This window comes from Ranitomeya variabilis, chromosome 1, assembly GCF_051348905.1.
Source record: "Ranitomeya variabilis isolate aRanVar5 chromosome 1, aRanVar5.hap1, whole genome shotgun sequence".
In the NCBI taxonomy this organism is placed as follows: Eukaryota; Metazoa; Chordata; class Amphibia; order Anura; family Dendrobatidae; genus Ranitomeya; species Ranitomeya variabilis.
Genome location: NC_135232.1, coordinates 687,461,239 through 687,484,635, shown reverse-complemented (window position 1 = coordinate 687,484,635; position 23,397 = coordinate 687,461,239). Strand labels below are relative to the sequence as shown.

Genomic DNA, 23,397 nt, shown 5'->3' with positions numbered 1-23,397 from the left:
CAGCCCAGCAGATATCCTTTTTGAGGATGATCCAGTATTCCTCCAGAAGGGTGGTATATCTCCCTCCGGACAAGGTCATGGTTTTTCAACGGGAGCTCGCGCTCTTGCTCACTCATCCCCTCATTTCATTCGATTTGCTGGGAGGGTTCAAAAAAAAAAAAAAAACCGGAGACGACAATGGAAACAGTTTCCTTTGCTCCGTTAGTTTTCAGCAAGTCAAGCAGCCTTTCAGACGATAGTCTCTGAGTTCCTTCTTCATCCGGAGTTTTTTTCTCCCGGTTCCATGGTTACTAGTAACTTCCAATGCCAGTCCCCTTCTCCCGATCATTGCTCTGGAGATTCCAAGGGTAGTCCTATAGTAGGTCCACTCCTTATGGCGGGTCAACCCATCCGAATTCAATTGGACAACGCCACGGCTGTGTCATACGTCAATCATCTAGCGAGTACCCACGTTCAAGCACCATGGCCAAAGTACCTCACATGGGCCGAGATCTATCACTCGGTGATATTGGCAGTTCATATCCCAGAAGTAGAACTCTGGGCTGCGAACATATTTAGTCGTCAGGGTTTCACCTCAAGTGAGTGGGAACTTCACCGGAAGTATTCCATCAGACCCGCCTTCACTGGAGCTCTACAGTTGTAGCTCGGATAGCGTCCTGACTGATCGCCGGCGTACTGGAGTTGGTTGTTCGGCCTCGAGATCCAGGAGCCTTCGCACTGCATGCTCCGGTTATTCCGTGGTACCAGTTTCCACTTCCGAAAACTTTTCAGAAGCAGAAAGGGCCCCAGTGATCCTCGGACATCCGTATTGACCACGTCAGTTCACTTGCGGAGCTGGTAGCTTTCTGTATTTCTGCAACAAAACTGCAAGTAGGGACCACCTCGCAGGATGTTTTTTACATGTAATTCTTCCCTATTGCATACCGTTAGATCATTGGGATCTATTCTATTAGGGAAGGTTGCCCCCTTTTCTCTCGGCTATATCCTCATCCTGACGAGTCTTCGGTGCTAACGGGTCTTTTTCAGTCTTTTTTCTCTTATTTCCTTCAAGGCAAGGTTGTCCTCAAGCCTTCCCTGTCCCTAGTTACCAAGGTGGTATTGTATTACTACTGTCATGAGGGCATAGTTCCTCCCTCATCTCTTTTGGCACCACTCCACAAAATGGAATGAGGTCCCCATATTCCGGACAGAGCAAGTGCTCTGAGTAGGTATGTCTTGAGGACGGCGTCCTTCCGAAGGTTGGACACTGTATCTTGGGTTTCCTACCGGTAAGAGGAAGGCTTCCTGACTTTTACAGGAAGGGTTTGGCCGTCTCCATCGGCCATTTAGCTTGGTGTATTCTTTCACCATCCAGTAGTCCTTCCGTGTTAGATGACAGCCTATCTCCCCGTCTATCGTGGGTTCCAGGCACCAGGCGTCAACAAGACACGCCTGCACGTTTGCGGATTCGTCCAGTCCGCATGCATTCTTGAAGCATTATAATTCCCAGACTTCCACAGATGTGACTCTGGGCAGGCGGACTCTGCAGGCCGCGGTGGCGCACTTGTAAGTAGCGGTTACACAGAGCCTGATCTGATGTTGTCCCCACCCAGGGACTGCTTTGGTACGTCCCACGGTCTGTGTCCCCCAATGAGGCGTAGGAGAAAAGGAGATTTTTGTTTACTTACCGTAAAATCTTTTTCTCCGAGCCAATCATTGGGGGACACAGCTCCCACCCTAGTATTGGCTTATGCTTGTTTTTACAATCCGATATGCTATACTCTCATATATGATATGACATGCTGTAAGCTAATATGTTGTTACTGATCTCCTACTGCTTTTTGCACCGAACTGGTTAGCTGAGGGCCAGCAGGAGGGTGTATACTGCAGGGGAGGAGCTAACTTTCTTTGTATCACTTAGTGTCCTCCTAGTGGCAAGCAGCATAACACCCACGGTCTGTGTCCCCCAATGATTGGCTCGGAGAAAAAGATTTTACGGTAAGTAAACAAAAATCTCCTTTTCTGGTCCGATGGGCGTCGCGGTCCGGTCCGGGGCCTCCCGTCTTCTTACGATGACGTCCTCTTCTTCTCTTCACGCTGCAACTCCGGTGCAGGCGTACTTTGTCTGGCCTGTTGAGGGCAGAGCCAGGGGCGTAACTACCGCGGTCGCAGCGGTCGCCATTGCGACCGGGCCCCGCAGGTCAGGGGCCCCGGGCCGGCAGGTCTGAGCAGGGCCAGGCTGGCCATCGGGCACTTCTGGCAAATGCCAGAAGAGCCGATGCCAGTAGTGGGCCGCTGCACTGTTCCTCCCCCGGAACCCCCCCCAGTGCCGCCGCCGCCGCATTTAACTATACCGGCGTCTATGACACCGGGATAGTTCAATGCAATGATGGGAGGAGAGAGCGTCACCTGACGCTCCCTCTCCCATCATTCCCCGCTCTGCCTCTGACAGTACACTGCAGGTGCGCGATGACGTCATATCATCGCGCACCTGCAGTGTCCTGGGCAGACTGCAGCCACCAGGAGCAGCGCGGGCAAAAGGAAAGGTGAGGAGAGTTTTTTTTTTTTTTCTTTTTAACCGGACTGTGGGGCCATTATCGGGGGGGGGGGGGGGATGAGATGAGATGTGGGCTTTGCTCTATATATCCCTGTGCGGGCTCTGCTGTATATACCCCTGTGGGGGCTTTGCTCTATATATCCCTGTGCGGGCTCTGCTGTATATACCCCTGTGGGGGCTGTGCTGTATATATCCCTGTGCGGGCTCTGCTGTATATATCCCTGTGCGGGCTCTGCTGTATATACCACTGTGCGGGCTCTGCTGTATATACCACTGTGCGGGCTCTGCTGTATATACCACTGTGCGGGCTGTGCTGTATATACCACTGTGCGGGCTCTGCTGTATATACCACTGTGCGGGCTGTGCTGTATATACCACTGTGCGGGCTCTGCTGGATATACCACTGTGCGGGCTGTGCTCTATATATCCCTGTGCGGGCTCTGCTGTATATACCACTGTGCGGGCTGTGCTGTATATACCACTGTGCGGGCTGTGCTGTATATACCACTGTGCGGGCTGTGCTGTATATACCACTGTGCGGGCTGTGCTGGATATACCACTGTGCGGGCTGTGCTCTATATACCACTGTGCGGGCTGTGCTGTATATACCACTGTGCGGGCTCTGCTGTATATACCACTGTGCGGGCTCTGCTGTATATACCACTGTGCGGGCTGTGCTGTATATACCCCTGTGCGGGCTGTGCTGTATATACCACTGTGCGGGCTGTGCTGGATATACCACTGTGCGGTCTGTGCTGGATATACCCCTGTGCGGGCTCTGCTGTATATACCACTGTGCGGGCTGTGCTGGATATACCACTGTGCGGGCTGTGCTCTATATACCACTGTGCGGGCTGTGCTGTATATACCACTGTGCGGGCTCTGCTGTATATACCACTGTGCGGGCTCTGCTGTATATACCACTGTGCGGGCTCTGCTGGATATACCACTGTGAGGGCTGTGCTGTATATACCCCCTGTGCTGGCTGTGCTGTATATACCCCTGTGCAGGCTGTGCTGTATATACCCCTGTGCGGGCTGTGCTGTATATACCCCTGTGCGGGCTGTGCTGTATATACCACTGTGCGGGCTGTGCTGTATATACCCCTGTGCGGGCTGTGCTGTATATACCACTGTGCGGGCTGTGCTGGATATACCACTGTGCGGTCTGTGCTGGATATACCACTGTGCGGTCTGTGCTGGATATACCACTGTGCGGTCTGTGCTGGATATACCACTGTGCGGTCTGTGCTGGATATACCACTGTGAGGGCTGTGCTCTATATACCCCCTGTGCTGGCTGTGCTGTATATACCCCTGTGCGGGCTGTGCTGTATATACCCCTGTGCGGGCTGTGCTGTATATACCCCTGTGCGGGCTGTGCTGTATATACCCCTGTGCGGGCTGTGCTGGATATACCACTGTGAGGGCTGTGCTGGATATACCACTGTGCGGTCTGTGCTGGATATACCACTGTGCGGGCTGTGCTGGATATACCACTGTGCGGGCTGTGCTGGATATACCACTGTGCGGGCTGTGCTGGATATACCACTGTGCGGGCTGTGCTGGATATACCACTGTGCGGGCTGTGCTGGCACCCAACACCATGTTGCAGTGCAGGAGATTCCTGCAACAGTCCGAGGCGTATCTAGGGGAAGCGGGGCGGGGGAAGGTGGGGGGGTTGTGGGGGCGGGGGAAGGTGGGGGGGGGTAGGGGGGGTAGGGGGGGGGGCCCCATTTGGAAGTTCGCACCGGGGCCCATAACTTTGTAGTTACGCCACTGGGCAGAGCAAAGTACTGCAGTGCACAGGCGTCGGAAAAGGTCAGAGAGGCCCGGCGCCTGCACACTGCAGTACTTTGCTCTGCCCTCAACAGGGCAGACAAAGTACGCCCGAGCCGCAGCCTGAAGACAAGAAGAGGACGTCATCGTAAGAAGATGGGAGGCCCCTGACTGGACCACGACACCCATCGGACCAGAACAGAACCGGGACCGCCCCTGGGTGAGTATAATCTAACCTCTTTTTCTCATCTTTCAGGATACATCGGGGGTTTATCTACAGCATTCTGTAATGCTGTAGATAAGCCCCTGATGCTGGTGGACTTAGCTCACCTTCGATTTTGGGAGTGACAGGTTCCTTTTAAAGCTGCAATGCTCCCCTGGGAAATATGCAAATAGTCTCTTCAGAGAGGAAGAGGACCGGAATTCTAGTGCCACTTATTGGAAGTAGCAATCCTAAATGTGAACCCTTTAACAAGCCTTTTGACATGAGTATAAGATCTGGTTTGGCTGTGTGAGAAGCATCTGACTGTGATCCAAGGCTGGGGCCACACTAGCGTAGAATACGAACGAGTACTATGCGAGAAAACATCACATAGCACTGGACTACTGTTAATCTATGGGGCAGCTCCCATCAGCGTTTTTTTTTTCTCGTGCATATTTAGCGTGCTAGTGAAATTGCAGCATGCTGCGATTGTAGGCGTATTTCGCCGAGTCTTGCCAATGCAAGTCTATGGGTGCGAGAAAAAAATCGGACACCACACTGACCATCAGTGTAGCTTGCGAGAAATACACAACCATTTTTCTAATTTCAGCCCATTAAGCCATAAAATTAAATGGGGGAAAGCAGTGAGAAATGTAAAGCCATACGCATGTCATACGGATACATAGATGCGAGAAAATCGCATTGCAAACGTATTACACACGGATGACCATACAGAGAACACTTGTGTGACTCTCAGCAGGGAGACTCGGACCAATTTTCATGTGGTAAGTGTGACCCCGGCCTTATTCACACATCGATGTATGTGAACAGAGTTTAGTCAAAAACTATGGGTTTTTCTAATGGACAACGCTTCAGGAACTGCTCCTTCTTTACGGAGTGTTTGGAGGAATTTTGTGTTTTCTCTATGATGGATTTTTGCAGCCTGGTTTGGAGCGTTTTCCATCAGGAGCTGCTTCATAGAGGTAACATGTTCTCACTTTTTCCAAACCAGGTGTTTTTTAGATCCTGAAACTGGAAAAAAAGCTCAAAAGACTGAACATAAGTGGTTTTACAATAAATGAATAATTTCCAGCTTTTTGAGTGTTTTGTTAGGCGTCTTTTATAGCAAACCTGCTCCTATAGACTCCTCAAAAAATTTCATGTGCACATATCATTTTAGGTATGTTCACGCTACATCTTTTTCAGGCTTTCAAAATGACCATTTTTCAGGCTGTAGTCTGTTCAGGAATCACTCCTTTTTCTGGCATTTTATAATTCAGTGTTTTTTGTTAGCATTTTTTTTTTTTTAAATTGTTTCCTAAAGCTCTTTTTTGATGTTTCTTCCCTTTATTAGCATTTTTCTGACTTTTTTTTAAATTCATTAAGCAATAGATAACATTTGCATTTTTTTTATTAGAAAATACTTACAAAACACTCAAAAGACACCCAAGAATCTTCTGAGCATTTTTTAGAGCATTTTTGACACAGCGTGAACATGCCCTTACTCATTCGATTGCTGTCAGTTTTTTTTACACGTACAGCACATGTACATATATTCTGTGAGGTTGTTCACATGTCTTTGTTTTCACAAGATGGAAATACCCCTCTAAAGTAAATGTCACTCTGGATCATTTCTTGCATTCCTATAAACTTTTCTCAATATATATCTTTTATTTGCAGGAAGGATGGATCAGTCTAGCCACAGTCTGGTTCTTCTCCAGCAACTGAACATGCAGCGAGAGTTTGGATTCCTCTGTGACTGCACAGTAGCCATTGGGGACGTGTATTTTAAAGCACACAGGGCTGTTCTTGCCGCCTTTTCCAACTATTTCAAGATGATCTTTATCCATCAGAGCAGGTGCTGAGGTTTATTTATGTTCCACGTTTGATCTTGTTTTGTTTTTATTTTCTTCTACATTTCTTTAAGTCATTACATAAAGAGGTTTAAAAGCGGTGCAAAACTTAAGAGGTTGTCCAGGCTTTGGGTTCCAATCTGGCGTGACTCTATGTGACTGCAGACTTGTTAATTCTCACAGTGCACGCTGTCAGGATTCTCCAGTGTTGGCAGCGGTAGGTCATGTGACCATAATTATGCGATTTGCATATTTCCAGCCACATTCAGACTAGACATGTCAGGGTGCGCATGCCTAATTGGCACTGACCGTAAGTAAGTAAGCAAATCACATACACTCCCTGACAGAAGTTATGTCGCTTATCCATGTTATGTAAATAAAAGCTTATAACCTGACGTTAAATTCATCCATTGGTTGTATAAATTATTCTTTTGACAGCTGAAACCCTCGGAAATGTGGTTTAGGTTAAGAAAATAAATTGGTATCAATGCAAAAATATTGATCAGTTAATGGACACAGAATGGTCAGATTTTGGCAAGACAAAAGTTTGGTCGCCTGGTTATATAATGCACCCAATCCTAGTTTACATCCTCACCTGTGCTCAGTAAATGATCGGTTAATTAGTGTGTGTTTATAAAAAGAAACCCAGCACCCCAGACCTTCACTTGAACTGCAACTTGAGCTCTGACAACATGCCAAAAATCCACCCTGCCACCAAAGCCTGGATTATCAAGAGGCTGAAGACTAGATCCACTGCAGAGGTGGCTGGCACCTGTAATGTGTCTCAGCGTCAAGTACAAAGAATTAAAAAAAGATTTGAAGAGACTGGAGATGTGTTTGACAAGCCCAGGTCCGGCAGACGCCGCAAGATGCTCAGGAGAAACGTTTGTTGGTTAGAAAATCCAAAGTAAGCCCCTCTTCCACTGCAGCAGAGCTCCAACAGTCCTGGTCACCTCAAGTCCATGTGTCAACTAGAACAGTTTATAGGATTCTGTCTCGAAATGGCTTCCATGGTTGAATCAGTGCTCAGAAGCCAGCACTAAACAAAAGGCAAATAAAAAACCGTGTGGCATTTCCAAAGTCCGACAGCCTGCTAAACAGATGGACTCTGGAAAAGTGGCAGAAGGTGGATTTCTCTGATGAATCTTCAGTAGAATTACACCACAGCCACCGCAAATACTGCAGGAGACCTACTGGAGCCCTTATGGATCCAAAATACACCCAGAAAACAGTTAAATTTGGTGGTGGAAAGATCATGGTCTGGGGTTACATTCAGTATGAGGGTGTGGGAAACATTTGCAAGGTGGAAGGCAATATCAATAGCCTAAAATATTAAGAAGTATTAGCTACCTCTTATATTCCAAATCATAAAAGGGGTCAAATTCTGCAGCAGGATGGTGCTCCATCTTATACATCCATCTCTACAACAAAGGTCCTCCAGGCAAAAAAGATCAAGGTGCTCAAGGATTGGCCAGCCCAGTCACCAGACATGAACATCATTGAGCATGTTTGGCGTAGGATGAAAGAGGAAGCTTGGAAGACAAAACCAAAGAATCTAGATGAACTCTGGGAGGCATGTAAGACTGCATTCTTTGCTATTCCTGATGACTTAATTAATAAATTGTATGAATCATTGTTGAACCTCATGGATGCAGTCCTTCAGGCTCATGGAAGTCACACAAAATATTAAATATGACTCTAATAGCACCACAACTTCATTCACCAATGTTATGCAACATATATTTGTCTTGCCAAAATCTGACCATTCTGTGTCCATTAACTGATCAATATTTCTGCATTGATGCCAATTTATTTTCTTAACCTAAACCACATTTCGCAGGGTTTCAGCTTTCAAAAGAATAATCTATACAACCAATGGATGAATTTAACGTCAGGTTATAAGCTTTTATTTACATAAGGCTACTTTCACACTAGCGTTAACTGCATTCCGTCTCACAATGCGTCGTTTTGCCGAAAAAACGCATCCTGCAAAAGTGTTTGCAGGATGCGTTTTTTCACCATTGATTAACATTAAGCGACGCATTGTGACGGATTGCCACACGTCGCACCCGTCGTGCGACGGATGCGTCGTGCAGTGGCGGACCGTCGGGAGCAAAAAACGCTACATGTAACGTTTTTTGCTCACGACGTTCCGCTTTTTCCGACCGCGCATGCGCGGCCGGAACTCCGCCCCCACCTCCCCGAACTTCCCCGCACCTCACAATGGGGCAGCGGATGCGCTGGAAAAATGCATCCGCTGCCCCCGTTGTGCGGCGGAGACAACGCTAGCGTCGGGAACGTCGGCCCGACACACCGCGACGGGCCGAGCCCGACGCTAGTGTTAAAGTAGCCTAACATGGATAAGCGACATAACTTCTGTCAGGGAGTGTACTTGCAATTATGCACCTGCCTGCTCCCGACACCAGAGAACTGTGACAGCGTGCACACTGAGCACCATGAGAATTCACTAGTCTGCAGTCACATAGAGTGATGCAGAATTGAGCCCCAGGCCAGGATAGCCCCATTAAGGCCTCGAAACGCATTAGATAGCCAACTCTCCCGACTCCCCCATACACAGAAATTCATCTCTGTTCACAAAGAGAGCCGCTGCAAGACTCCTCTGGTGAATTATCTCCATGGAGCAGAAAGGGATCGACCGTAGAAATTCATCAGGCCGGATCCTTCATCCTGCCACATCATCTGTTAGGGGAGAGTTGGGAGGTCCTCATACACATTAGTTTGTGAGTCAATATCGTCCGTATTTAGTTTAATCTGTACGAGGGGTTAGTATCACCTACCACCAGGCTTATTAAGCAAACGGTCGAAGGGTCTTTTCTAGGTTTTCAGGGCTAATTGCACAGGAGTTCCCTTCATAAGAATACACCGGTGAACCAGTCAGAGGTGGGAGTTACCTGTTTAGCTGTCATCATTCCAAAAGGATTAAATGACCAAAATCTGACATTCCTACAATCCTGGCTGATAAAGCGGCACTTCAGCTGCTATTAGATAGGCCACCACCCAGTCCAGGGCGACACAAGACATCCATACAAGACATGGCGCCCTGATGCTACAGCCGTATATTAGTTGCCATAAAAATACATATTGATGGTAGTAAAGGGATTAAGAAATATAACACATTTTTCACTACTATCAAATTTTTGATACTTGAAATTCCATAATATAAGATGGAATTAACCCCTTCACCCCCGGAGCTTCTTCCGTTTTTTCATTTTCGTTTTTCGCTCCCCTCCTTCCCAGAGCCATAACTTTTATATTTTTCCGTCAATATGGCCATGTGAGGGCTTATTTTTTGCGGGACGAGATGTACTTTTGAACGATACCATTGGTTTTACCATGCCATGTAACAGAAAACGGGAAAAAAATTCCAAGTGTGATGAAATTGCAAGAAAAGTGCAATCTCACACTTGTTTTTTGTTTGGCTTTTTTGCTAGGTTCACCAAATGCTAAAACTGACCTGCCATTATGATTCTCCAGGTCATTACGAGTTCATAGACACCTAACATGTCTAGGTTATTTTTTATCTAAGTGGTGGAAAAAAATTCCAAAGTTTGCAAAAAAAAAAAATGCGCGATTTTCCGATACCCGTAGCGTCTCCAATTTTCGTGATCTGGGGTCAGGTGAGGGCTTATTTTTTGCGTGCCAAGCTGGCGTTTTTAATTATATCATTTTGGTGTAGATACGTTCTTTTGATCGCCCGTTATTGCATTTTAATACAATGTCGCGGCGACCAGAAAAACGTAATTTTGGCGTTTTGATTTTTTTCTCGCTACGCCATTTAGTGGTCAGGTTAATCCTTTGTTTTTATTGATAGATCGGGCGATTCTGAACGCGGCGATACCAAATATGTGTATGTTTGAATTTTTTTTAATTGTTTTATTTTGATTGGGGCGAAAGGGGGGTGATTTAAACTTTTATATATTTTTTTTTTATATCTATTTTTAAACACTTCTTTTTTTTTTAATTTTGGCATGCTTCAATAGTCTCCATAGGAGGCTAGAAGCATGCACAACTCGATCGGCTCTGCTAAATAGAGGTGAAGTACAGATCACCTCTATGTAGCAGAAATCCAGGTGTACTTTGAACGCCGACCACAGGGTGGCGCTCAAAGCAATCGGCCATCAACAACCATAGAGGTCTCAAGGAGACCTCTGGTTGTTATGGCAATGCACCGCTGACCCCCGATCATGTGACAGGGGTCAGCAGCGCGAGCACTACCGGCCGCGCGGCCGGAAGCGCTAGTTAAATGCCGCTGTCAGCGCTTGACGGCGGCATTTAACTAGTTAATGGGCGCGGGCGGATCGCGATTCCGCTCGCGCTCATTGCGCGCACATATCAGCTGTACAAAACAGCTGACATGTCGCGGCTTTGAAGTGGGCTCACCGCCGGAGCCCACCTCAAAGCAGGGGATCTGCCAGCTGATGTACTATTCCGTCAGCTGGCAGAAAGGGTTAACGATGACTTAAAGGAGTTTTCAATATTTTTAAAGGAGCACAGATTTGTATAAAATAATAAATGAAGCAATACTTGCCAGCACCGATACCTCACCCCTCTTGTTCAAGCATTGTTCCTGATATGTGCTGTTCTGTACTGCTTGGTCCTGTCGCAACACGTTGGAAGTGGATATTAACCCCTTCCTGACATCCGACGTACTATCCCGTCGAGGTGGGGTGGGCCCGTATGACCGCCGACGGGATAGTACGTCCAGCGCGATCGGCGGCGCTCACGGGGGGAGCGCGGCCGATCGCGGCCGGGTGTCAGCTGCCTATCGCAGCTGACATCCGGCACTATGTGCCAGGAGCGGTCACGGACCGCTCCCGGCACATTAACCCCCGACACACCGCGATCAAACATGATCGCGATGTGCCGGCGGTGCAGGGAAGCATCGCGCAGGGAGGGGGCTCCCTGCGGGCTTCCCTGAGCCCCCCGCAGCAACGCGATGTGATCGCGTTGCTGCGAGGGTCTTACCTCCCTCCCTGCCTGCTCCAGACCCGGATCCAAGATGGCCGCGGATCCGGGTCCTGCAGGGAGGGAGGTGGCTTCACAGAAGCCTGCTCAGAGCAGGCACTGTGAAGCAGCCTGCACTTCTCGCAGATCGGTGATCTGTCAGAGTGCTATGCAAACTGACAGATCACCGATCTGTATTGCCCCCCCCCCCCCTGGGGCAAAGTAAAAAAGTAAAAAAAAAAATTTCCAAATGTGTAAAAAAAAAAAAAAATATTCCAAAATAATGAAAAAAAAAAATATATATTATTCCCATAAATACATTTCTTTATCTAAATAAAATAAAAAAACCAATAAAAGTACACATATTTGGTATCGCCGCGTCCGTAACGACCCGACCTATAAAACTGGCCCACTAGTTAACCCCTTCAGTAAACACCGTAAGAAAAAAAAAAAAAAAACGAGGCAAAAAACAACGCTTTATTATCATACCGCCGAACAAAAAGTGGAATAACACGCAATCAAAAAGACAGATATAAATAACCATGGTACCGCTGAAAGCGTCATCTTGTCCCGCAAATAACGAGCCGCCATACAGCATGATCAGCAAAAAAATAAAAAAGTTATAGTCCTGAGAATAAAGCGATGCAAAAATAATTATTTTTTCCATAAAATAGTTTTTATCGTATAAAAGCGCCAAAACATTAAAAAATAATATAAATGAGGTATCGCTGTAATCGTACTGACCCGAAGAATAAAACTGCTTTATCAATTTTACCAAACGTGGAACAGTATAAACGCCTCTCCCAAAAGAAATTCATGAATAGCTGGTTTTTGGTCATTCTGCCTCACAAAAATCGGAATAAAAAGCGATCAAAAAATGTGACGTGCCCAAAAAGTTACCAATAAAAACGTCAACTCGTCCCGCAAAAAACAAGACCTCACATGACTCTGTGGACCAAAATATGGAAAATTTCTCAAAATGTGGTAACGCAAAAAATATTTTTTGCAATAAAAAGCGTCTTTCAGTGTGTGACGGCTGCCAATCATAAAAATCCGCTAAAAAACTCGCTATAAAAGTAAATCAAACCCCCCTTCATCACCCCCTTAGTTAGGGAAAAATAAAAAAATGTATTTATTTCCATTTTCCCATTAGGGTTAGGGTTAGGGCTAGGGTTGGGGCTAGGGTTAAGGCTACAGTTAGGGTTGGGGCTAAAGTTAGGGTTAGGGTTGGGGCTAAAGTTACGGTTAGGGTTTAGATTACATTTACGGTTGGGAATAGGGTTGGGATTAGGGTTAGGGGTGTGTCAGGGTTAGAGGTGTGGTTAGGGTTACTGTTGGGATTAGGGTTAGGGGTGTGTTTGGATTAGGGTTTCAGTTATAATTGGGGGGTTTCCACTGTTTCGGCACATCAGGGGCTCTCCAAACGCGACATGGCGTCCGATCTCAATTCCAGCCAATTCTGCGTTGAAAAAGTAAAACAGTGCTCCTTCCCTTCCGAGCTCTCCCGTGTGCCCAAACAGGGGTTTACCCCAACATATGGGGTATCAGCGTACTCAGGACAAATAGGACAACAACCTTTGGGGTCCAATTTCTCCTGTTACCCCTGGGAAAATACAAAACTGGGGGCTAAAAAATAATTTTTGTGGGAAAAAAAAAGATTTTTTATTTTCACGGCTCTGCGTTATAAACTGTAGTGAAACACTTGGGGGTTCAAAGTTCTTACAACACATCTAGATAAGTTCCTTGGGGGGTCTAGTTTCCAAAATGGGGTCACTTGTGCGGGGCTTCAACTGTTTAGGTACATTAGGGGCTCTGCAAACGCAATGTGACGCCTGCAGACCATTCCATCTAAGTCTGCATTCCAAATGGCGCTCCTTCCCTTCCGAGCCCTCCCATGCATCCAAACGGTGGTTTCCCCCACATATGGGGTATCAGCGCACTCAGGACAAATTGGACAACAACTTTTGGGGTCCAATTTCTCCTGTTACCCTCGGGAAAATACAAAACTGGGGGTTGAAAAATAATTTTTGTGGGAAAAAAGTTTTGTTTTATTTTTACGGCTCTGCATTATAAACTTCTGTGAAGCCCTTGGTGGGTCAAAGCACTCAGCACACATCTAGATAAGTTCCTTAGGGGGTCTACTTTCCAACATGGTGTCACTTGTGGGGGGTTTCTACTGTTTAGGTACATTAGGGGCTCTGCAAACGCAATGTGACGCCTGCAGACCATTCCATCTAAGTCTGCATTCCAAATGGCGCTCCTTCACTTCCGAGCCCTTCCATGCGTCCAAACGGTGGTTCCCCCCACATATGGGGTATCAGCGCACTCAGGACAAATTGGACAACAACTTTTGGGGTCCAATTTCTCCTGTTACCCTCGGGAAAATACAAAACTGGGGGCTGAAAAATAATTTTTGTGGGAAAAAATTTTTGTTTTATTTTTACGGCTCTGCATTATAAACTTCTGTGAAGCCCTTGGTGGGTCAAAGCACTCACCACACATCTAGATAAGTTCCTTAGGGGGTCTACTTTCCAACATGGTGTCACTTGTGGGGGGTTTCTACTGTTTAGGTACATTAGGGGCTCTGCAAACGCAATGTGACGCCTGCAGACCATTCCATCTAAGTCTGCATTCCAAATGGCGCTCCTTCACTTCCGAGCCCTTCCATGCGTCCAAACGGTGGTTCCCCCCCACATATGGGGTATCAGCGCACTCAGGACAAATTGGACAACAAATTTTGGGGTCCAATTTCTCCTGTTACCCTCGGGAAAATACAAAACTGGGGGCTGAAAAATAATTTTTGTGAGAAAAAATTTTTGTTTTATTTTTAAGGCTCTGCATTATTAACTTCTGTGAAGCCCTTGGTGGGTCAAAGCGCTCAAAACACATCTAGATAAGTTCCTTAGGGGGTCTACTTTCCAAAATGGTGTCACTTGTGGGGGGTTTCAATGTTTAGGCACATCAGTGGCTCTCCAAACGCAACATGGCGTCCCATCTCAATTCCTGTCAATTTTGCATTGAAAAGTCAAACGGTGCTACTTCCCTTCCGAGCTCTCCCATGCGCCCAAACAGTGGTTTACCCCCACATATGGGGTGTCAGCGTACTCAGGACAAATTGTACAACAACTTTTGGGGTCCAATTTCTTCTCTTACCCTTGGGAAAATATAAAATTGGGGGTGAAAAGATAATTTTTGTGAAAAAATATGATTTTTTATTTTTACGGTTTTGCATTATAAACTTCTGTGAAGCACTTGGTGGGTCAAAGTGCTCACCACACCTCTAGATAAGTTCCTTAGGGGGTCTACTTTCCAAAATGGTGTCACTTGTGGGGGGTTTCAATGTTTACGCACATCAGGGGCTCTCCAAACGCAACATGACGTCCCATCTCAATTCCTGTCAATTTTGCATTGAAAAGTCAAACGTCGCTCCTTCCCTTCCGAGGTCTCCCATGCGCCCAAACAGTGGTTTATCCCCACATATGGGGTATCAGCGTACTCAGGACAAATTGTACAACAACTTTTGGGGTCCAATTTCTTCTCTTACCCTTGGGAAAATAAAAAATTGGGGGCGAAAAATAATTTTTGTGAAAAAATGTGATTTTTTATTTTTACGGTTCTGCATTATAAACTTCTGTGAAGCACTTGGTGGGTCAAAGTGCTCACCACACCTCTAGATAAGTTCCTTAGGGGGTCTACTTTCCAAAATGGTGTCACTTGTGGGGGGTTTCAATGTTTAGGCACATCAGGGGCTCCCCAAACGCAACATGGCGTCCCATCTCAATTCCAGTCAATTTTGCATTGAAAAGTCAAATGGCGCTCCTTCGCTTCCGAGCTCTGTCATGCGCCCAAACAGTGGTTTATCCCCACATATGGGGTATCAGCGTACTCAGGACAAATTGTACAACAACTTTTGGGGTCCAATTTCTTCTCTTACCCTTGGGAAAATAAAAAATTGGGGGCGAAAAATAATTTTTGTGAAAAAATATGATTTTTTATTTTTACGGTTCTGCATTATAAACTTCTGTGAAGCACTTGGTGGGTCAAAGTGCTCACCACACCTCTAGATAAGTTCCTTAGGGGGTCTACTTTCCAAAATGGTGTCACTTGTGGGGGGTTTCAATGTTTAGGCACATCAGGGGCTCCCCAAACGCAACATGGCGTCCCATCTCAATTCCAGTCAATTTTGCATTGAAAAGTCAAATGGCGCTCCTTCGCTTCCGAGCTCTGTCATGCGCCCAAACAGTGGTTTACCCCCACATATGGGGTATCGGCGTACTCAGGACAAATTGTACAACAACTTTTGGGGTCCATTTTCTCCTGTTACCCTTGGTAAAATAAAACAAATTGGAGCTGAAGTAAATTTTTTGTGAAAAAAAGTTAAATGTTCATTTTTATTTAAACATTCCAAAAATTCCTGTGAAGCACCAGAAGGGTTAATAAACTTCTTGAATGTGGTTTTGAGCACCTTGAGGGGTGCAGTTTTTAGAATGGTGTCACACTTGGGTATTTTCTATCATATAGACCCCTCAAAATGACTTCAAATGAGATGTGGTCCCTAAAAAAAAATGGTGTTGTAAAAATGAGAAATTGCTGGTCAACTTTTAACCCTTATAACTCCCTAACAAAAAAAAATTTTTGTTCCAAAATTGTGCTGATGTAAAGTAGACATGTGGGAAATGTTACTTATTAAGTATTTTGTGTGACATATCTCTGTGATTTAAGGGCATAAAAATTCAAAGTTGGAAAATTGCAAAATTTTCAAAATTTTCGCCAAATTTCCATTTTTTTCGCAAATAAACGCAGGTAATATCAAAGAAATTTTACCACTATCATGAAGTACAATATGTCACGAGAAAACAATGTCAGAATCGCCAAGATCCGTTGAAGCGTTCCAGAGTTATAACCTCATAAAGGGACAGTGGTCAGAATTGTAAAAATTGGCCCGGTCATTAACGTGCAAACCACCCTTGGGGGTGAAGGGGTTAAAGAAGTTGTCCACTACTATAACCTTTTTTTTTTTTTTTCATAAATCTTGCTATTATGTGCCACTGAAAACATCTACTGTGTTTATTTTAGCAATATTACCTTTTATCATGCTGTAGCAGCACATTTTAGTGCTGGATTCAGCTCTCATGGGGTTAATCGACAACTTCCTGTCTCCTGAGTCATTGTGCTCTAATACTACAAGTTCCATGATGCATTGCACTGCTACTAAGCCTGAACCTAGCACACCCACTCCAAAACACACCCCAACCACTCCCTCCTCTCCCTCCTCTAGCTTCAAAAAGATTTGTGATGTCATTTCTGTCCAACCTCCTCTTTTACATTTGTCCAACCCACACTCCATTACAGACAGATAGAGGGAAAGATAGATAGATAGAGGGAAAGATAGATAGATAGATAGATAGATAGATAGATAGATAGATACAGATATATCTATGTCTATTTCCATAGATATGTCCATATCCATGTTTCTAAACCCCTTCACCCCCTGGAGCTTTTTTGTTTTCGTTTATCGCTCCCCTTCTATCCGGAGCCATAATTTTTCCGGCAGTATGGCCATGTGAGGGCTTATCTTTTGCAGAACAAGTTCTACTTTTGAACGCCATCATTGGTTTTAGCATGTCGTGTAGCAGAAAATGTGAAAAAAATTCAAAGTGCAATGAAATGGCAAAAAAGTGCAATCCCACGCTTGTTTTTTGCTTGGCTTTTTTGCTAGGTTCACTAAATGCTAAGGCTGTGTGCACACGTTGCGGATCTGATTGCAGATCCGCAGCGTTTTTTGCTGCACTGAATTGCATCAAATCCGCAGTGTAGTGCACAACCAATGTAAGTCTATGGGAGCCGCAGACTTGTGCATATGCTGCGGAAAAAGCCGCACCGAAACCGCACCAAGAACTGCATCAAAACCGCACCAAAAACTGTATCAAAACCGCACCAAAACTGCGAAACTGCACCAGGTTTTGATGCAGTTTTTGGTGCAGTTTTTATGCTTTTTTGGGTGCGGTTTATGCGCGGTTTTAATGCCGTTTTTGGAAATAAGTAAATAAACGGAAAATGTGCATGATTTGAATGGAAACATGCATGAAAAAACGGATTCAAAGGCCGGATTCATCATTTCACAGCTCAGTTTCATACTTTTTTTGCCGGATCCGTCGCTGTGCGTTTTTTCGCCGGACAGAAAAAACGTTCTTCTGTATGTGTTTTCCATCCGGCGGAAACAGCTTTTTTGACGGATCCGGCAAAAAACGGATGAAACTCTATGAGAAAAAGACGGATCTGTCGGAAAAAAATGGATCCGTTTTTTTCAAAACTCGCCGGATTGTGCCTCACGGCAAAAACCTGATGTGTGAAAGCAGCCAAATATATGGATAGATACATCTATGTATCTATAGATATATCTATAGATAAATATATCTATAGATAGATATATCCATAGATATATAATAGAAAGGCCGATGTTTCTATAAGGCTACTTTCACACTTGCGTTTTTGGACGCTGCGTTTTAGTGCTAAAAAACGCATGCGTTTTTTTCCTATACTTAACATTAAAAACACATGCGTTTTTTCGCATGCGTTTTGACGCGTTTTCGGCAACGCATGCGTTTTTGAACGCGCGCGTTTGTTTGCGTTAAAAACGCATGCGTTTTTATAGAAAAAAAACAGAAAAAACACTGAAAAACCACCCACCACCATCAGGGTGATAAAGGGATCCAAACCCTAACCCTACCCCTAACCTCACCCCTAACCGTTTAATGAACATTTTATGACATAGTGCCACGATATTTCAGTGCCACGTATATAAGTGCAACGTATGTAAGTGCCACGTATGTAAGTGCCACGTGCCACGTAAGTGCCACGTATGTAAGTGTCACGTATGTAAGTGTCACGTATGTAAGTGCCACGTATGTAAGTGCCACGTGCCACGTATTTAAGTGCCACGTATGTAAGTGCCACGTATGTAAGTGCCACGTGCCACGTATGTAAGTGCCACGTATGTAAGTGCCACGTATATAAGTGCCACGTATGTAAGTGCCACGTGCCACGTATTTAAGTGCCACGTATGTAAGTGCCACGTATGTAAGTGCCACGTGCCACGTATGTAAGTGCCACGTATGTAAGTGCCACGTGCCACGTATGTAAGTGCCACGTATGTAAGTGTCACGTATGCAAGTGCCACGTATGTAAGTGCCACGTATGTAAGTGCCATGTATGTAAGTGCCACGTATTTAAGTGCCACGTGACACGTATTTCAGTGCCACGGATTTAAGTGCCACGGATTTCAGTGCCATGTGTCATGTATTTCAGTGCCACGGATTTAAGTGCCACATATGTAAGTGCCACGTATTTCAGTGCCACGTATTTCAGTGCCACGTATTTCAGTGCCACGGATTTCTGTCACGTTTAGGGTTAGGCCCTAACCCTACCCCTAGCTATTTCTATTTATAGTGGGTTTTCTTGTGGATTTTGATGATTGGCAGCTGTCACACACTTCTCAGCATGCATTTTAAAAACGCAAACGCATGAAAAAACGCATGTAAACGCGGCAAAACGCCGCGTTTTTTTCTACATGCAAAAACGCATGCGTCTAAAAAACGCAGTGTTTTACCACGTTTACATGCGTTTTTTCACACATGCGGTTTTTAAAAAAACGCATGCAGATAAAAACGCAAGTGTGAAACCAGCCTAAGCCCCTCTCTTCCCACTCCCGTGTAGCGGTGGGATATGGGGTAATAAGGGGTTAATGTCACCTTGCTATTGTAAGGTGACATTAAGCCGGGTTAATAACGGAGAGGCGTCAATAAGACGCCTATCCATTATTAATCCAATATTAATAAAGGGTTAATAAAACACACACATTAGGAAAAAGTATTTTAATATTCTTCATTTCACCATACTTACCATACTTCAGCCCCTGCAAAAAACGTAAAATAATAAACCGTATACTACCTGTCCGCCGTAGTCCAAATAATAACGAGTGTCCCACGACGATCTCCCCTATAGAACAGTGACATCGGGTGATGTCACTGCTCTATAGGACCCTCAGTGACACACTGACAGGAGACAATGGCTCCTGCAGTGCATCACTGAGGTTACTATAGTTCACTGGTCTCACTTTATGGCAAAAAGCTGCGTGGGAACTTTCTCATACAGCATACCATAAAGTGAGACTAGGGACTATTTTCTCACAGGGGCGTAGGAATACATTGTGGGGAATACATTGTGGAAGGATACCTTCCTCCCCTCATTGTCTTCCTGGAGCCCCTGGAGAGTGGTTGCATCAGCAGATGCTCCTGTTCTCCACGGGAGATCGTCGTGGGACACTCGTTTTAATTGGATTTCTGCGGATCAGGGAGTATATTGGTTGTTTATTATTTTAATATTTTATATGACACTGGCTTCGGGGATCAAAGTGACAAGTGATGGTGAGTATGTAATCTATGTTATATGTACTGTATGTATGTACTGTATGTCTGTATGTATGTACTGTATGTCTGTATGTATGTATGTACTGTATGCGCATGTCGTCGCATGCCACATGTCGTCGCATGCCGCATGTCGTCGCATGCCGCATGTCGTCGCATGCCGCATGTCGTCTCATGCCGTCGCATGGCGCATGCCGTCGCATGGCGCATGCCGTCGCGTGGCGCATGCCGTCGCGTGGCGCATGCCGTCGCATGGCGCATGTCGTTGCATGGCGCATGTTGTCGCGTGGCGCATGTCGTCGCGTGGCGCATGCCGTCGCGTGGCGCATGTCGTCGCATGCTGCATGTCGTCGCATGGCGCATGTTCTGTATGTGTGTATGTACTGTATATGTGTGTTTTTTTTTTGTTTTGTTTTTTTTTACATTCAACACATTAGCCGGATGATGGGACTACTACTGTCCCATCATTGGCTAATGTGTCACTGACTGTCACTGTAGCAGGCACAGCACGATGGGACTTGTAATCCCATCGGACAATGCCTGCACACAGAGACACACACACACACACACCAAAGACCACCCCACCCCCCGCAGCAGACCCAGCACATACCGGCAGCAGAGCCCCGGCCCCCACCCCCACCCCCACATGCCGGCGCAGAGCCCCGGCGCCGTACCCACATTCCGGCGCTGGCTCGCAGAGCACCGGCGCCGGCCCCCACCCCCACATGCCGGCGCAGAGCCCCGGCGCCGTACCTACATACCGGCGCTGGCATGCAGAGCACCGGCGCCGGCCCCCACCCCCACATGCCGGCGCAGAGCCCCGGCGCCGTACCTACATACCGGCGCTGGCACGCAGAGCACCGGCGCCGGCACGTACATACAGACCTCAGCGCCCGCACCTTCATCATCACTGCCTAGCCCCGCCCGCCCCCAGCACAGCCCCGCAGGCAGCCACCAGCCCCGCCCACAGCCCAGTCACTCTTGATGAGTGACTGCTCTGACTGTGCGGCTGGGACACACCTGTGCTGACGTCACGTCAATTTCCAGAGCCTGGAAATTGACGTGACGTCGGCGGAAATAAGCGGCGGCTGCAGCCTGGGGGTCACGTGACCCGGACTCAGCCGCCGCTACAGCGCCGCTCACAGGCAAAAACGGCAACAAAAGGTATTTGCACAATTCATCAGGGGCCCCGGGGGGATACATTGGGGGGTTAATTGAAAGTAGTGGACAACCCCTTTAATGCCTGCTCAGCCACTTACTGTCTGTAGTGCTGACCTGCCTCAGCCGTTGATTGGCATCTCTGCCATTTTAATTTTGTCAGGACAGGACTCGGAAGTAGAGACTACGAGCGATAGGGTAAGGCTACTTTGACACTAGCGTAGTGCGCTGCACGTCGCTATGCGACATTGCGGCGCACCGACGCTAGCTGTGGAAGCGCCGCACAACGGGGGCAGCGGATGCTGTTTTTCAACGCATCCACTGCCCCATTGTGAGGTGCGGGGAGGCGGGGGCGGAGTTCCGGCCGCGCATGCGCGGTCGGAAATGCTGCAGATGACGCACCAAAAAACGTTACATGTAACGTTTTTTGGTGGCGACGGTCCGACGCAACCGTCGCATGACGGTTGCGACGTGTGGCAATGCGTCGCACTACGTCGTTAATAAAAGTCTATGGAGAAAAAACACATCCTGCAAGCACTTTTGCAGGATGCGTTTTTTCTGCAAAACGACGCATAGCGACGTGCAGTGCACGACGCTAGTGTGAAAGTAGCCTAAGAGATGGAATAGTGGGTGCAGAGGATCGGTGACAGTGAGTATTACGTCATTTATCATTATACAGCAGTCTGAGCCCTTATAGATACATATTTTTTGATGGACAATGCTTTTCTAGACTAGAAACCCCAGTTTCAAGTCACCATTCTAGTCGCCTTTTGGTTCTAAGGATTTGTTAGGTGTTAATGTGAGTTTATTATTTTATTACCATTCACCTTTTTCCAATGTGTTTTTTTCCCTTTTACAGTGAATGCATTAAGATTCAGCCAACTGACATCCAACCAGACATATTCAGCTACCTTTTACATGTCATGTACACAGGGAAGAGCCCCAAACAAAGTGTGGACCAGTACCGATTGGAGGAAGGAGTAAAATTTCTCCACGCTAATCTATTCACAGCACCAACCAGCGAGCCAACAAAAGTGCTACCTTCAGACGCCATACAGACATCTAACTTATATGGAATTCAGATCTCAACGACCCAAAAAGCACCAAAAGAAAGTGCTCATCTGAGGAAGAACCAACCAAGTGCAACAAGACCGGTCCCACCAGGAGACCATCCGCAGTTACAGTTGTCGCTTGCCATCGGACTAGAAGGCGTAGGTTCTGAAAAACAAAGTTCACATTTTGCGGGCCAGATCGGTGCCACGGTACAATCGATAGAAGACATCCAAAAAAGTGTGAGATCGATAAAACAGGAGACTGGCGACCTTGAAGATATAGGGTCTCCACACCAATCACTTCCTTCCCCAGAAGAGGTTGAACCAAATCTCATTACATCCAGCAACAGAGTATACTCCTGCCATTATTGTGGTGAGCACTTTGAGTCCCGTCTGATTTTGAGAGATCACTTGCATATTCACGTATCTCAGTCACTCCCATTTGGGGTTCCAACATCAATCCTAGAGAGCGATGATTTAGGAGAGGTCCGTCCCATACTGGAAAACATTGACAATACCGATAGTTGCCGACTTGGGGCCTATCTTCTAAATAAAAGTGAGGAGCCACTTCTAAACACAGGCCACACAGAACAGCTCCAACTCAATCAATTATCTTTTCTCACGAAAGACACAGATCCTATAGAGCTAAACTTCTCATTTTTACGTAAAAGAAAGTACAGTTGTACGGTGTGCGGACATAGATTTTCCAGACGGAGCCAATTGGCGGAGCACGTATACACGCATAAAACAAAGTCATCACACAAGCACCAGAGAATCGGGAATCAGATCGAGCAGAACTTGCACAGCTACTGTAGTACCATTTCTGATATCAGCCAGAAAGATTCGGATCTGCTGCTAGACCCTCCTGAGTTCTTCGAAGAAGAAGAGCCCACAGATTCACAGGAAAATGTGGAATCTGTCCTTGTAGAATAAGATATATGTGCGTGTTTTCCTTGAAGAAATCTATGAATATTTCCAGGGCAAAATGATTTTACTTGAGAGAACCATTTTTGCCTATATGGTCTAATTATATATATATATATATATATATATATATATATATATATATATATATATATATATATATATATATATATATATATATATTGGTTTAGATTACTTGTCCCACAATCAGATTTTACTTTTCTCTGTTAGATTGCGCAAAACTTAGCATTTTGATTTCATTGGAATCACTTAAAGAGAATAAATCCCCTATGTTTGTTTTTACTAATTCAGATACTAATACATAAAAATTTTCCAAACAGGTTTTTTAATTTTCTTAAAGTGTTTTTGCCCCCCAAAAATCAAGTTACCTAGGGGATAACTTTCTGATCGCTGGAGGTCTGGCCATACCAAGACGGGGCATCGTAGACTGTTTTTTTGAGCCAGACATTTATAGGACTACCGTAAAGAGAAGTTCCATAGACA

General features: G+C 45.9%; 1 protein-coding gene across 1 annotated transcript in view; it reads left to right on the top strand.

The window, feature by feature from the left end:
- The window catches only part of ZBTB25 (zinc finger and BTB domain containing 25), a 33,095-nt gene extending 10,094 nt beyond the window's left edge, over positions 1–23,001 (top strand). The window contains exons 2-3 of the mRNA XM_077266075.1: positions 6,196–6,373; positions 21,777–23,001. Of these exons, the coding sequence (XP_077122190.1) occupies positions 6,201–6,373; positions 21,777–22,902 (1,299 nt within the window). The 5' untranslated portion in view covers positions 6,196–6,200 and the 3' untranslated portion in view covers positions 22,903–23,001. The remainder of the gene's footprint in view (positions 1–6,195; positions 6,374–21,776) is intronic.
- The last annotated feature ends 396 nt before the right edge of the window (positions 23,002–23,397 follow it).